The 12795-nt window shown below is 34.7% G+C and overlaps 1 protein-coding gene and 2 non-coding genes across 4 annotated transcripts; all 3 read right to left on the bottom strand.

Annotated features, from left to right (window-relative positions):
- Positions 1–4280: 4280 nt before the first annotated feature.
- Positions 4281–4423, bottom strand: LOC132164841 (small nucleolar RNA snoR136). The gene has a single exon (XR_009438443.2). It is a non-coding gene; the product is annotated as a small nucleolar RNA snoR136 (small nucleolar RNA).
- A 35-nt stretch (positions 4424–4458) lies between these two features.
- Positions 4459–4550, bottom strand: LOC132164846 (small nucleolar RNA SNORD25). The gene has a single exon (XR_009438446.1). It is a non-coding gene; the product is annotated as a small nucleolar RNA SNORD25 (small nucleolar RNA).
- A 3050-nt stretch (positions 4551–7600) lies between these two features.
- On the bottom strand, positions 7601–9562 carry LOC148584288 (uncharacterized). 2 transcript variants are annotated; one of them, XM_088519263.1, is made up of 4 exons: positions 9501–9562; positions 8873–8968; positions 8529–8601; positions 7601–7796 (listed from the first exon to the last, which is right to left on the bottom strand). In XM_088519263.1, the coding sequence occupies exons 1-4, from the start codon at positions 9505–9507 to the stop codon at positions 7784–7786; spliced, it is 189 nt and encodes a 62-aa protein (XP_088375389.1). In that variant the 5' UTR covers positions 9508–9562; the 3' UTR covers positions 7601–7783. The 2 variants fall into 2 exon arrangements, with proteins under 2 accessions (XP_088375389.1, XP_088375390.1); XM_088519264.1 differs by lacking the exon at positions 7601–7796 and having other exon boundaries at positions 8525–8601.
- Positions 9563–12795: the final 3233 nt, after the last annotated feature.

The raw sequence follows: 12795 nt of genomic DNA, 5'->3' as shown, positions 1-12795 counted from the left end.
ACTTGTATTTTTAAAAATACATGTAGGAATCATGTAATATAAACATCAATTTAATAGATTAGAAGTTACAATTCGTGTTTTTGTGTCCGGTTTGGGTCGTATTCAGACATAAGTATAACGCTATATAAGTTAACTGTAATCTGATTTATTTAATTAAATGAGTCAGACTCTTTAACTATAACCTGCTAATTTCGCGTTAGGTTTGTGTTGAGGCATGAGTATAAAATTATATAGGTCCACCATAAATCGACCAATTTAATTGAGTCAACCCTCTCAAACCTAATTAACTAATTCCGTGTTGAGTTTGTTGATCATGTCAAAAATCATCGACCCTAAATAGACTTAGTAAAAAGATTTCTTTATCCATATTTTATATTTAATACCTTTTTTTTTTTAATGCCGGCTCTTATATATACTTATAGGAATCATTTAATATAACCTTCAATTCAGTAGATTAGAAGTGGCAATTTGTGTTTTTGTGTTTAGTTTTGGTTATATTCAGACATGAGTATGCGACTATATAGATTAATTATAATTCGACCCATTTAATTAAACAAGCTAGACTCTTCAACTATAACCTGCTAATTTCGTGTTGAGTTTGTGTCAAATTTGCAGGATCGAGTCATAAATTAATTGAGTTGTGTCAAGGTATGAGTATAAAATTATATGGGTCAATCATAGCTCAACCCATTCAATTGGGTTAACCTTCTTAATCATAATTTACTAATTTCGTATCGAGTTTGTTGATGATCGGCCCCAAATAGACTTGGTAAAAGGATTTCTTTATCCATATTTTATATTTTAATACCTTCTTCTTTGTCTTTTAATGTCGGCTATTACACTTTACAAAGGTGATGGTATGCAAGGGCAGAAAGGGAATTTCATGGGCGGCAATTGTGAGAAGAGAAATACCAAAAAAATAAAAAATAAAAAAATTGCGTTTCCATTTAGGGGTCAAACACGTTATCTCCGGTGTGTAAAGAGTGTTTTGACTCCTCACTGGTCAGTAATCCCCGATTTCTTCGTTGCGAAGATGTTGCTAGCAAGCTGCCACGTGGGCCCCCCCTCTCATTAATCCACTCGCAATGCAAGCTTCGCCGAAGTTACCGTTGCCCCAAGACACGTTCCATTCGGTGACCGTTGTGCCGCCCAGCAGATGCATACGTTAACATCACCCTATCACGCCACACCACGTGTCTCTACCACGCGTCCGCCCTAGCAGATTCTTTCGTCAGCGGTTCCCTATCACAGAGCACCACGTGTATGCACCACGCGTCTGTCTCTTTCCTTTAACAAAATTGGTTCTGTTTGGACGATCGTGCATGGGTTATATAGTCAAGAAAATAAAAATCTTAAAGGTATCTTTTATGATAGTTTTGATTTTTCTTTTTTCTTAATTTTGGTTCGAAAATGTAATTTTTTTCTTTAACATTTAAAAAATGTTTTATGTTTTGAATTGTTTATTAATAACAAAAATATAATTTTTGTTTAAATAAAAAAAAGTTTTTCATCGGACGGGTCATTTTGGTTAAATAAAAAAATAAATGCTAATGGTATAAAACTTTTTATCAAAAGATGGGTACTAAAATGATGTGGAACTTATTTATCTGAAATAATCAAAATAATTAATCAAGACAAATTTTACCGGTGCCAATGAATAAGGTCAACATCATTTTGGTACCTATTTTAATGATAAAAGATTTGGTATCCATAATAATATATGTATATAGTCTTATTCAAATACTTCGACACAATTAAAAATTGGACACATAAACACGAATTGCGGATCCATACTAATAATCCAAACAAGTTATGTTAATGGGTCAAGTTTTTAGGACTTGAGCAGAAAGGTCTTGTCTTTTATTTCCCTTTGAGCACGTTGTAATTGGATAAGTTATTAATCAGCTAGGGCCATGCTCGATCAAAGTCCATGCGTTGAAAGAACGAGTCTAGAGCAACTCAGCCGACATACTTGTATGTTTGTGTGTGTGTGTGTTTTTATTGTTGTTTGTTTTGTAAAGGACAAGAAAATATCTCCCTGCATTAATTGAGCATATGTGTTGGACCAGGTCTTCTATGCCTTCATGGAAGCACCTTTACATGGAATTGAAGCATATTTTGAGTTGGATTTTGCTATGTAATTTTCGCATGTGTTTTTAGATAAAATTGTCAAAAGTGTCATTTTTGAAAATGCATGAAAAAAAAATGGACGTTTCGTCACGGCTGGCAACAAAGTTGTCACATTTTAAAAAACGCGTAATTTTAAAAGTTGCACATCAATTTTAACAAACAATTAACTTGACTTTTAAAATTCGCGTTGTTACTAGAAGTTGTTTAAGGTCATTATGTTTTCAAACTAATAAGCTTGAAGTTGAAAACAAAAAAATTTGGATAGAGGTGTGAACTTGGCTCCACAATTCTTGCAAGTCAAATGCGTGTTTTTAAACAAAATTGCAAAAACCGTCTCATTTAAAAATATGGAAAAATCTATGTTTTCACACATTCAAAAACATAAAATATGTTATAGAAAGAATAACTTCAATTTGGTCTTTGATGTAAATAGGGTACTTTGCGGTTTGCACCATCCAATAAAAAACAAACACTTCCGCTTAGAACACGAAAAAAAAAAAAAAAAATCATATTTCCCTAAGTTTTTATCTAATTTAGATTTAGTTATTGAGTTTTCAATTTTATTATTTTTTTTTAAAAAAGGGTTAAATACCTTATTCACGCATGTAGTTTGACTTCTTCATTTTTTTTGATCCATATAGTTTACTTTTTATCATAAGAGGTCCCTCTACTTTGCTTAAAGACTCAAATGGTCCCTCTATCAAAATTCTGTCCAAAAGTTGACAGAACGTCACGTCAGCACCAATTACTGTTTGACACGTAAAATATTAAAAATTATATTGAATTAAATTTAAAAAAAATGGAGCCACCCCCTTTAACAATTTGGGGGTGGTTGGGCACCCCCTTTGGCCATGAACGACCCGCAAGGGCCAATTGATTTTTTTTTTTTTTTTTTTTTAATTTGCGGGAAGGCCCTTAGGAGTAGCTGAACCACCTCAAAGGCCATAGGGTGGTTCAATGGCTGAACCACCCCAAAGGGCCTTTTGGCAATTTATTATTATTATTTTTTTCAATTGGCCCTTGGCGTAGCTGAACCACCCTCACGGCCAAAGGCCACCCCCCAAATGGACAGCGTAGCCACTCCAAATTTTATTTTTAAAAATTTAATTTTTTAATTAATTAATTAATTATATGAACACATGTCAAACCATAATTGGTGTTGATGTAGCGTTTAGTCAAATTTTGGTCAGAATTTTGACGGAAGGACCATCTCCGTCTTTAAGCAAAATAGGGGGACCTTTTATGATAAAAAGTAAATCCTAAGAGTCAAAAAAAATAATGAAGTTAAACTACAAAGGTGAATAAAGTATTTAACCCTAAAAAACAAGTTCCTCAGGTTTTGCCCAAATTTTAAATTAGTTCCTCAACAGCACACGTCAGAGTCCATCTTAACGTCAAAGTTAACAGTTTTTTTTTTTGACGTCACAAATCTAGTTAGAAGATTAGGATACCGAGGAATATGATTTTATTTATGGAATTGGGTCTTAAAAATCTGTTATGTTTGGCTTGATTAAGTGGTTTTTAGTGTTTATGGCGATTAAATCTCATCTGGGTTGTGATTGGAATGTTCACGTAGTTGGCTTCTAGGGATTAAAAAGTTTAATTTGTGCTGAATTTCATCTAGGTCAATTTAGTTTAAAAACACAATTTGGTTCCCTTTTATATTTCTGTATAAATTGACAATACTCAATAATCATTTAAAAATGGTTTAAGGTAAGTACATGTGATATTGTTAACAAGATTTGTTTTAATTTTCATTTTGGGAAGAAACTATTGGGCTTCTTAAACAAATAAAGGGTGGGCCAAACTGCCAGTCTGATGAAATCCTTATAGCCCGTGGGCTTTATTAAGCAGGCCTGTCTGAACTCTGAGTACATTTAGGGTTATGATCCAACATAAATAATGAAATAATTTCTTTTGAAATGCAAAAGACTACAAATCCTTCATGTTTGAAAGGTTATGATCTAATATAAATAATGAGATAATTTATTTTGAAATGCAAAAGACTACAAATCCTTCATGTTTGAAAGGTTATTTTCTATGTTTTGCTGATGGATTAATCAACTAAAATGAACACACTAATATACAATGGTGTGACTAAAATCAATATTAGATTTTTTTTTTTCAAACATAATTGGAATGAAAAGAACGAATATAGTTCCCCGACGTCCTAATGCAACATAAAGGAAGCACTGGATAGCGAGGAGAACAGATATCTTGGGCTTCACTTCAACACAGCCTCGCACAAACAAGATTTAGCGCAAGACTAAGAAAACAAAGGATTTGAAGCCCTAAAAATAGAAGAAAAAAACATTGGGAGTATTAATATGAAACTCAGTCCCTTAGATGTTCTTAAAATTGCGATCATTACCGCAAATCATTACAGGTCTGTGTCTGTAAAAAGGCTCATCACCGTTGCAACATATAATACTCCCATCTATATATTACCCACAAACGAAAAATGACTTTAGAAAAGAAAAATTGAATTTTTATATACAGAAAATATAGTTGTTCAAGTGTTCTTCCGGAGCAAGAGGAAAATGCAAGGAAGATTTTTGAATATTAAACAACACACTCACTTTTGCTTCAAGGGAACGAGTCATATGGGAATTGATCGAATCCTAAATGACCAGATGATGAAGCCTTGCTCGGAAAACAAGTATAACTAATAAAACATGGGAAAGATAAAAGTTGTGGATTTTGAAAATACTCACTGAGCAGAGAGAGATCTGAGAAACCCTAATTGCATAGGTGAAGGGGGCGTACTGGGAGATGAAGCTCTTGGATGGTGGGTTTTATAGAGGGAGGGATCGGAGGGTTGATATGTTGTTTGAAATTGTAGAGATATAAAATAAGATCTGAGAAACCCTAATTGCCTAAGGGAAGGGGGCGAACTGTGTTGTAAAGTGCTTGGAGGGTTGGGTTTATAAAGGGACGAGAAGAGGGATCGGACGGTTGATGTGTGGGCTTCTTTGGATTGAGTGGCTGATGTTCCTTGCTCTCGTGTTTCCCTAATTTCGACCAACCGAAATTACAATACTATCCTCAAGCTTTTTCCTTCCATTTTTTCTTTTTCCTTTCTCTTAAGTGTAAATAAAGGGCTGAGAAGGGGTCGGATCGGGCGGGTTTTGGGCATTTTGGCTACCTGACCCGCATGGCGCGGGTTTTGAAAGTTCAGACCCGCCACCCGCTCAAATTTGCAATATCCGCCAGGTTTTCGGGTACTGCGGGGCGGGTTGAACGGGTTTATATCGCAACCTCGGCCAAAATCCAAGAACATGAAAACAAACCCAGAAAAAATCTACACAAACACCCAACGAACTCAAAGGCAGTTTGATGAAAACCCACAGCAAGAACTTACCCACAAGCACAGGCAGAAAACCCAGATCATGATTCATTGATTCTCTTGTTTTCCTTCTTCCATGGTTGTGAAATCCTCAAAGAGAGAGAGAGGGAGAGAGAGAGGCGCAGGCAGATTAAAGAGAGAGAAAGAGGAAGGAAGAAAGAAGAAAATGAAGGCGCAGAAAAACCCAGATCATGGTTCTCTTGTTTCCCTTCTTCAATGGCTGTGAAATCTGCAAAGAGAGGGGGAGCGAGAGAGAGACGCAGGCAGACGAGAGAGAGAGAGAAAGAGGAAGGAAGAAACTAAAGAAGGAAGAAAATGAGAGAACTTTCTGGAGTGAAAAAAATGAGATGAGAGTTGAGACAGGCAGCCGGCTACGAGAGGAAGAGGAGAGGGTTAGGATAGGGTTTTTAATTTTTGGTCCTTAGCATAGCGGGGCGGGTACCCGGGGAAAAAATTTGTATAACCCGCTCTGCCCCGGCCAGGTTTGGGGAAAGACCCATACCCGAGAAAAATAACTTAAAATCCGCAATTTGCGGGACGGATCGGGGTGGTTTTACAGGTCGGGCGTGTATATGCTCACCCCTAAATTGCTACCTAATAATGGTAGGAACAATCTCTTTATCATCTAGAAGTTAATGTATTGAATTTTAAAATTATCATTATTAAATTTTGATCAATACTAATATTAGGAGGATAAAAAAATATTTCTTAACATTACTTAGGTCTTAACTCATATAAAAGTGTCTTATTAATGCAGTCTCTATTAAAAAAAGAAACAAAAGTCAAACGTATGAAAGTGAAATGTGACTCTTTTCTTCATGCCAACAACATCCACATATGGTCTTTCAAACACTTTTTTTTTTTTTTTTTTTGAATATTTTTGTTTTGAAAATTCCACTTTAAAATTATCTTATATCTTTTTTTTTTTTTTTTTGACATGTCCTCGTAAGGGAAGGGAAATAGAGAATTTGAACTAATGACCTTTGCTTCATGAGGCGTGGTCCGCAGCCGATTGAACTATCCATTGGGAACGGCTTTCATTTTATTTCTCTCTTTAAGCCTAATAAAAAAAAATATAAAAAATAAAAACTCATCCTACTTTCACCTTTCTTCAAAAGCTTTAAAATAATAAAATGTATTGATAGAACTGTGTTAGGTTATGGCTCAAATAGGCTTGAAGGAGTACCGGTTCCTAATGTCTAAGCCTTTCTAGTCATTGGTTCCTGACAAGCATGTGCTGCTATAGTCGTGCCCAAGTAAAGTAGTCACTCTAATTGTCATCTCTGTTTTTTTTTTAAAAAAAATTAAAAATAATAATGAATTAACTGAAAAAAAAAAAAAAAAAAAACCCTAATAAAAAGGCAGAATAAGCCCTAAAAACTAAAACAAGGGATGTTGACAGTTTCACTAAAATAAGGCATACAACCAAAGAAACGGTACTTACAAGTGCTCACCTTGTGACTTAGTAATGAAAATCACCATCAGATGCTATTTATACTTCATTTATTATTTCATCAAATGGTAATTTTTATTACCATGTTATGAACTGAGCTCTTAAAAACAAACACTAATAAATACATGTATCACTTCTCTATGACCAATCAAGCCAAAGAACAGAAAGGATTAATGCTTAATGACATCCTCCAAGAGAACCCAAAACACAACGAGTCACCTATTAGAAGGGAAAGCCTGGAATCCATGCAAACAAGGATGTTAAGAGGGCAAATTTCATACATTTCTGAGCCTAATCAAAAGATTCTAATGTCTCTCATGCCATAAAACATTACACCAGTTGTAAACTTTATAATAGTAATGTTAGAAACAATACTTTTATTTCAACTTGCTGATATGACAGTGTCAGTCAACCTTTGAATTAGCTATTGATAAAATAAAAAATAAAAAAAATTAATAGCTAATTAGTACCGCCACATCAGCAGGGTGGGATAGTGGTGGAGCATAAGTGTGATTTTTAGCATTTACCATATAATTTAAAATCATTCCGTAACACTTGTCTGCGTTAGATTTAGTAGTTTTAAAATGTGTTGTTTGACTTGCGTTTTGAAAAATGTAGAATTTTGAACTTCTTCAAACCTGCAAAATATAAGTGAGCCTGAAAGCCAAAGAAAATGGTCTGAAAATCTTCATGACAAGGAGTATAATACATGCTGGGCTATGCAAATAGTTGTCTGTACAAACTTAAGATACTCTCAACTCCATTCCAATCACAGTGAGATATATTGCAGCAGCATTAATCGTCTGTACCATATCTGAATTTGTCATCCTTGAAGTTGATTCTTGCTCTGATCCTCACCATAAATGCCTGAAATAAAAATTTAAAAAAAAAATGCAATTATTTTTACATAGATTATAAAGGAAAGTAAACTAGACTACTTTTAGAGGCAGAGAGAGATTTAGAATATTCCAGTTTTGGAGGCCAATAACAGGCAGTCAATAAACAAGAATGCATATAGAACCAGCTCTAAATGTAGTAGAATAATGATATTATTGATTTTGGATCGACTAATAACAGAACATACTGCCTTGGTCGAGGGTAGAAAACCAAGCCCAAAAACTCTGTTTTAATATCACTTTTTACTCCCATATTTCTTTTATTCATTCTAACACCACTAGTAACAAAGCAGTCATACATAGTTACCAAACATCAGTTCCACATTTGAAATGGCAACCTGCAAGTTTTGCAAGCAGCTCTTTCAAGCAAGTATGAAAACGAAGGTAGGGAAATATATTGCATGCTCATAATGAATGCATGTATAGGTTATAATATGTCAATGGCCCAAAATGAATTGTTTTAGGGCCAAATTCCAACCCTCTCAAATATCTCCAAAACTAGAGCTTAAAGTGCATTGCTCACACCCCTAACTGATGGTGGAAAATGTTTGGTATCCCTGCTCCCTCACAAGTGTTTTACTAAGTGTGTATGAGAAGTTCCAAGCCACAATGATCAAGTATAAAGTGAACTATTTATGAAGCAATAATTCTCTGTATTTCACCAATTCAAGAGAGGAACGACAGATAAAGGTTCATATGTTACCTCTTGCAGAACTCAGATACATATCGAGATCCGTTGTAAAGAACGAACCACATCAACACGACCACCAAAGTGTCTGGCAAAATTTAGGAAAGCACAAGTGCAACATCACACCAACACACAAAAAGGGTTGAAAATGATGGAATCATGGCAGATAAAACCAACCGTACTTGTTAACTCTTTCATAAATCAACCTTCGAAATTTAATTTGCTTAGATTATAGTTGGAATACGAACATCACAAAGTATGTAAACCAGTAAAAATCGACTTCGAATTATTACATAAAGTAGAACAGAAATATATAAAGCAGATCAGATCTTTGGAAAGGATGGTGCAATGGGGGATACTGAAAAGATAACGCTCCCACCAATCCAACATGTAGAGCCCAAAAGTGACATTGTATAGATAGATCTTGCGCTGAACCCAGTTCATAGCTCTGGCATCTATAAACAATCAGCATATGGCTAGAATCAAGATAAGACATAGATGGACAAGATTGAGTCAACAAATTGAAGAACCTAAATTCTTTTTTTTTTTTAAAAAAAAAAACCACATTTATGATACGGTCTGAGACTTCCATGAAGTAAATTGAGCACTCATGTCAATCGTAAATATCTCCATGTTTTCTATAATGCTACAAAATGATTGCAGGTATATATAGCAGTTACTTTACATCAAATTATATAACATTACATAGAAAAAAACTAAAAAATTCAGAAAAAATGAAAAAAAAAAAAAAATCTTTATCAAATTGGGTTTGTTGATTAAGCTTATTGGTTAATGGGTTATAGCCCTTCAATGAAAAAATTACTAAAATGGCATGAAAACTTTCACCATTTCTCTGGGTGAAATGGTAGCTCTCTGTCTCTCTAACTTAATTTAATATTTGATCCACAACCAAAGCATTCCCAACCACAATAAATTCATAATCGAATCTGTGAACAGTGAATAAGCAACTAGGGTTACGGTTCGTACCTGACATGAGCTCCTCCTCCTCTTCGACGCACCAAATCTACTGACAATTTTTCGTCATATGACCTGGAGATTGAACTTTGTCTCATTGTATACAAGGGCACCGTCGTCGTTTTATCTTAAAGTAATTATACCGGCGGCTATTTACGTTTGTAGGTCGAGAAAATATCGTCGTAATAATTTTTATTTTAGATCTGCAAATGAAAAAACGTAAAATAGTTATCTATTATAAACTATCATGAGAAAAATTTTAGGAAAATTATATTTACCAATTACCCACCTCAATCTACCATCCTTGCATGCAATGTCCCCCAATCATTCAATTTAGTTAATGTATCATACCAATCTATTATTTCGTTAACAATTTTTATTATGTTAGATAATAACACATCATAAGACTCGCATGCAATGTGAAAATGACTATTATTACCATTTACCCATGAAATTTTTAGACCCGAGCAAGGCCTACGATATGGCGGAATTAGATTTTTTGGAGGTAACAATGAGAAAAAAATCAATTTTGTGGAAGGATGGATTCATTTGATTATGATACTCATCAAGTGTCCATTACTTCTTCTAGAGGGCTCTTTTACCTCCTTATGTACGGAAGGTTTGAGCTTGCTTCTTTAGGTATTTGACTCAATGCACCTTATTTATTAGCTATAGATCAAACGTTACAATTATATATTTTTAGAGAACAAATTTTCTTACCAAGCCCCAAAAAGCGAGGAAAAGACATGTGCTCACTGGGTTTTGGAACCTCGGAGGACATGTAATGGGCTACCTCGGTGTTTACCCAGGATGAGTAGGCCTGGTTTTCAAGCTCAGTGAGCCTGCAATTCAATTTAGGCCTGGTTATTTTTAAATGCATCAAAATTAATTATTGACTTTTTATGGCAACTTTCGTCTCATTTTGGGGGATTGTCATTATATCTATCAACAATTCAGATTGGGGGATTGTTTTTGTCATCAGGGATGTATCATTTCAGCTCTATCTTCTTTGTCGGTTTGGGGGAAAGAAAGCAAACGTTAAAAAGCCCATGTTGTTGCCAAGTGAGCTGTTTCCTTGTAACTGCCCTGTTCTTTCTACTGTGTTGCATCTGAGTTGGTCCCCTGAGCCATCCTATTCCTAAAGGAGTGATGATATATATCGCACGAGCGTGCATGACCCGTGTTTAATTTTTATAATTAAATCATACGGGCGTGTATGACTGTTCATATATCACTGCTCTTCCTAAAGACAAAGATGTTGGTAACCATTCATCTTGCATTAAAGAATAGTAAAAATTAACCTCTCAAGACTCATCCAATTCAACCTGCTTTTAAAGAAAACTTTGTCCATATATATACTAATCAACTCGGCCAGCAACGGTGGATGGAAGAGAAAGACAGCTCAAAAGGTCATTTTCAAAAGAGATGAAAAAATCGATAAAGGTTTAGAAAAGATTGGAAAAATGCGGTGGTAGTTGGATGTGATCAATGAGGGGCTGCTTCACACGCAACTTCATCGTGTCGCCGCACGCTTCCAAAGCAATGGGCATTATTCTATATCATCCACCACGGGCAAAGCTTGAGCTCCAATTATTCTCATTCATTCGATTGGAGCTTACCCACCTAACAAAACTGTATTATTTATTCTTCTAAAGTGACTCTCTAGAAGCTGGGCATCGTTGCTGTATTATCAACCCTTTTCTCTTCTTTCACTGCCAAGCCATTATGATCAAAATGGTCTCATTCTTTTGATTGTGAGGAGATCCTCTCTAATAATTATTGGGTTGCTTAAATTTAATGAAAATTCAGAGAGTCTAAAAGAAAGAGTTGTAGAGCTCACTTGATTCGGGTAGGTGGATCTCACACTTTAAACTTTTCAAGGCAAATGAGTTTTGTAACCTTCTTCTTTTAAGTTGTGCGCTTGAATTTATGTAAATTAAATTCGAAACCTAAGACTAAGAGGAAGAGCATCCATATATAATGACTTATGCATTTTGGATTTCTATATAAAGTGATTGACTAGACCCCTAAAACATCATCATTATCGCATTGACAATTAGACATCCAACATGTAATCGCAACAACCCGATTGCAAGAGCAAAGCTCTACCAATTGAGCTATATCCCCCGATCCAAGTGGAGCATGCATGAAGGAGTTGGACGATTCTTCTATTCATTTTGTGTTTCATTTATATTAATCTAAAGTGCTTACCTAAATGTAAGTAAGCCATGCTTATCTAACTCTATGAATAAGTTTTTAATTACTTTCTCTCTCCCTTCTTTCTCCCATTCTCCTCTCTCCCTCTCTCTCTCAATCTTCAAGCTATCCTCAATATCCCTCATCCCTCATTTTCAGTCAGTTTCCGCATTAAAAGCAAGATATTATATGTTTATAGTCAACCCTACCAGCTCATTCCCCACGCCACACATTTCTAATTTCTTACACGATTTTTTCTCATCTTGTGCTGAGATTGTGATACAATAGACGACTGCTAGAGCTTGAGAGTCCCACTTTTTTACTCTTCCATTTTCTGTGATATCACATAATACGGCCAAGGGTCGGTGAGAAAGAGACCTAAATAAGTGATTGAACAAGCCGCTGACTACATCAAAGGGCAGCTCAAGTTACTTGTGTATAACTTAACCATCTCTTTTCCAATTTCATAAAAAAAAAAAAAAAACCTTAACCATCTTTTTTGCAAATTCACTATTAGATTTGTGGACTCACAAGTGGGTTCCACAAATTTAATGGTAAATTTATTTATTTGTTGTATGGAAATTGGTGAAAGATGAAACGGAGAATAATTTTTATCAATTTCTTATTTATTTGTGTTACATATATATACGATTCTTTTTTTTTTTTTAATCAAATGTGAAAAAAGGTTACAAGGGAACATATATATACGACTCTATTTATAATAAAAATGGGATTAGTGAAGTTAGTTAAGAAAGGTAATCAAATTCTCTGGATTAGATTAGATTAGAGTTAGAGACATATATGCAGTAAATGCTTAATAAGGATATCAATATAGATAAAGAAAGAAAAAAAAATGGACCGATGTAAGGATTGATTTACAGTGCTACATTAATAAAATAAAACAAAAATGAAAAAAAAGAAAAAAAAAGTAAAAAAAAAAAAGTGGTATATAGTGTTGAAGAATAATTTCACATTGTCTGTGGACAAGATTTTGAGCATATTTATAAAGAATGGACAACTCTATCTTATTAAACCGGTTTTATGAGATGAGTTAGGCCCACGAATTTCTTCATGGTATCAGAGCCTACCATAGGACAAATGAAACCCACAC

The sequence above is a fragment of the Corylus avellana genome, chromosome 8 (assembly GCF_965113065.1).
Source record: "Corylus avellana chromosome 8, dhCorAvel1.hap1.2, whole genome shotgun sequence".
NCBI classification, from domain to species: domain Eukaryota; kingdom Viridiplantae; phylum Streptophyta; class Magnoliopsida; order Fagales; family Betulaceae; genus Corylus; species Corylus avellana.
Note: the sequence above shows the minus strand (reverse complement) of the source record. Positions and strands in the feature narration are given on the sequence as shown.

Coding starts and splice junctions, on each gene's coding strand:
- LOC148584288 (XM_088519263.1), bottom strand. Junction 8,602..8,872: donor GTGGGAGCGTTATCTTTTCA/GTATCCCCCATT, acceptor AAATTTTGCCAG/ACACTTTGGTGGTCGTGTTG.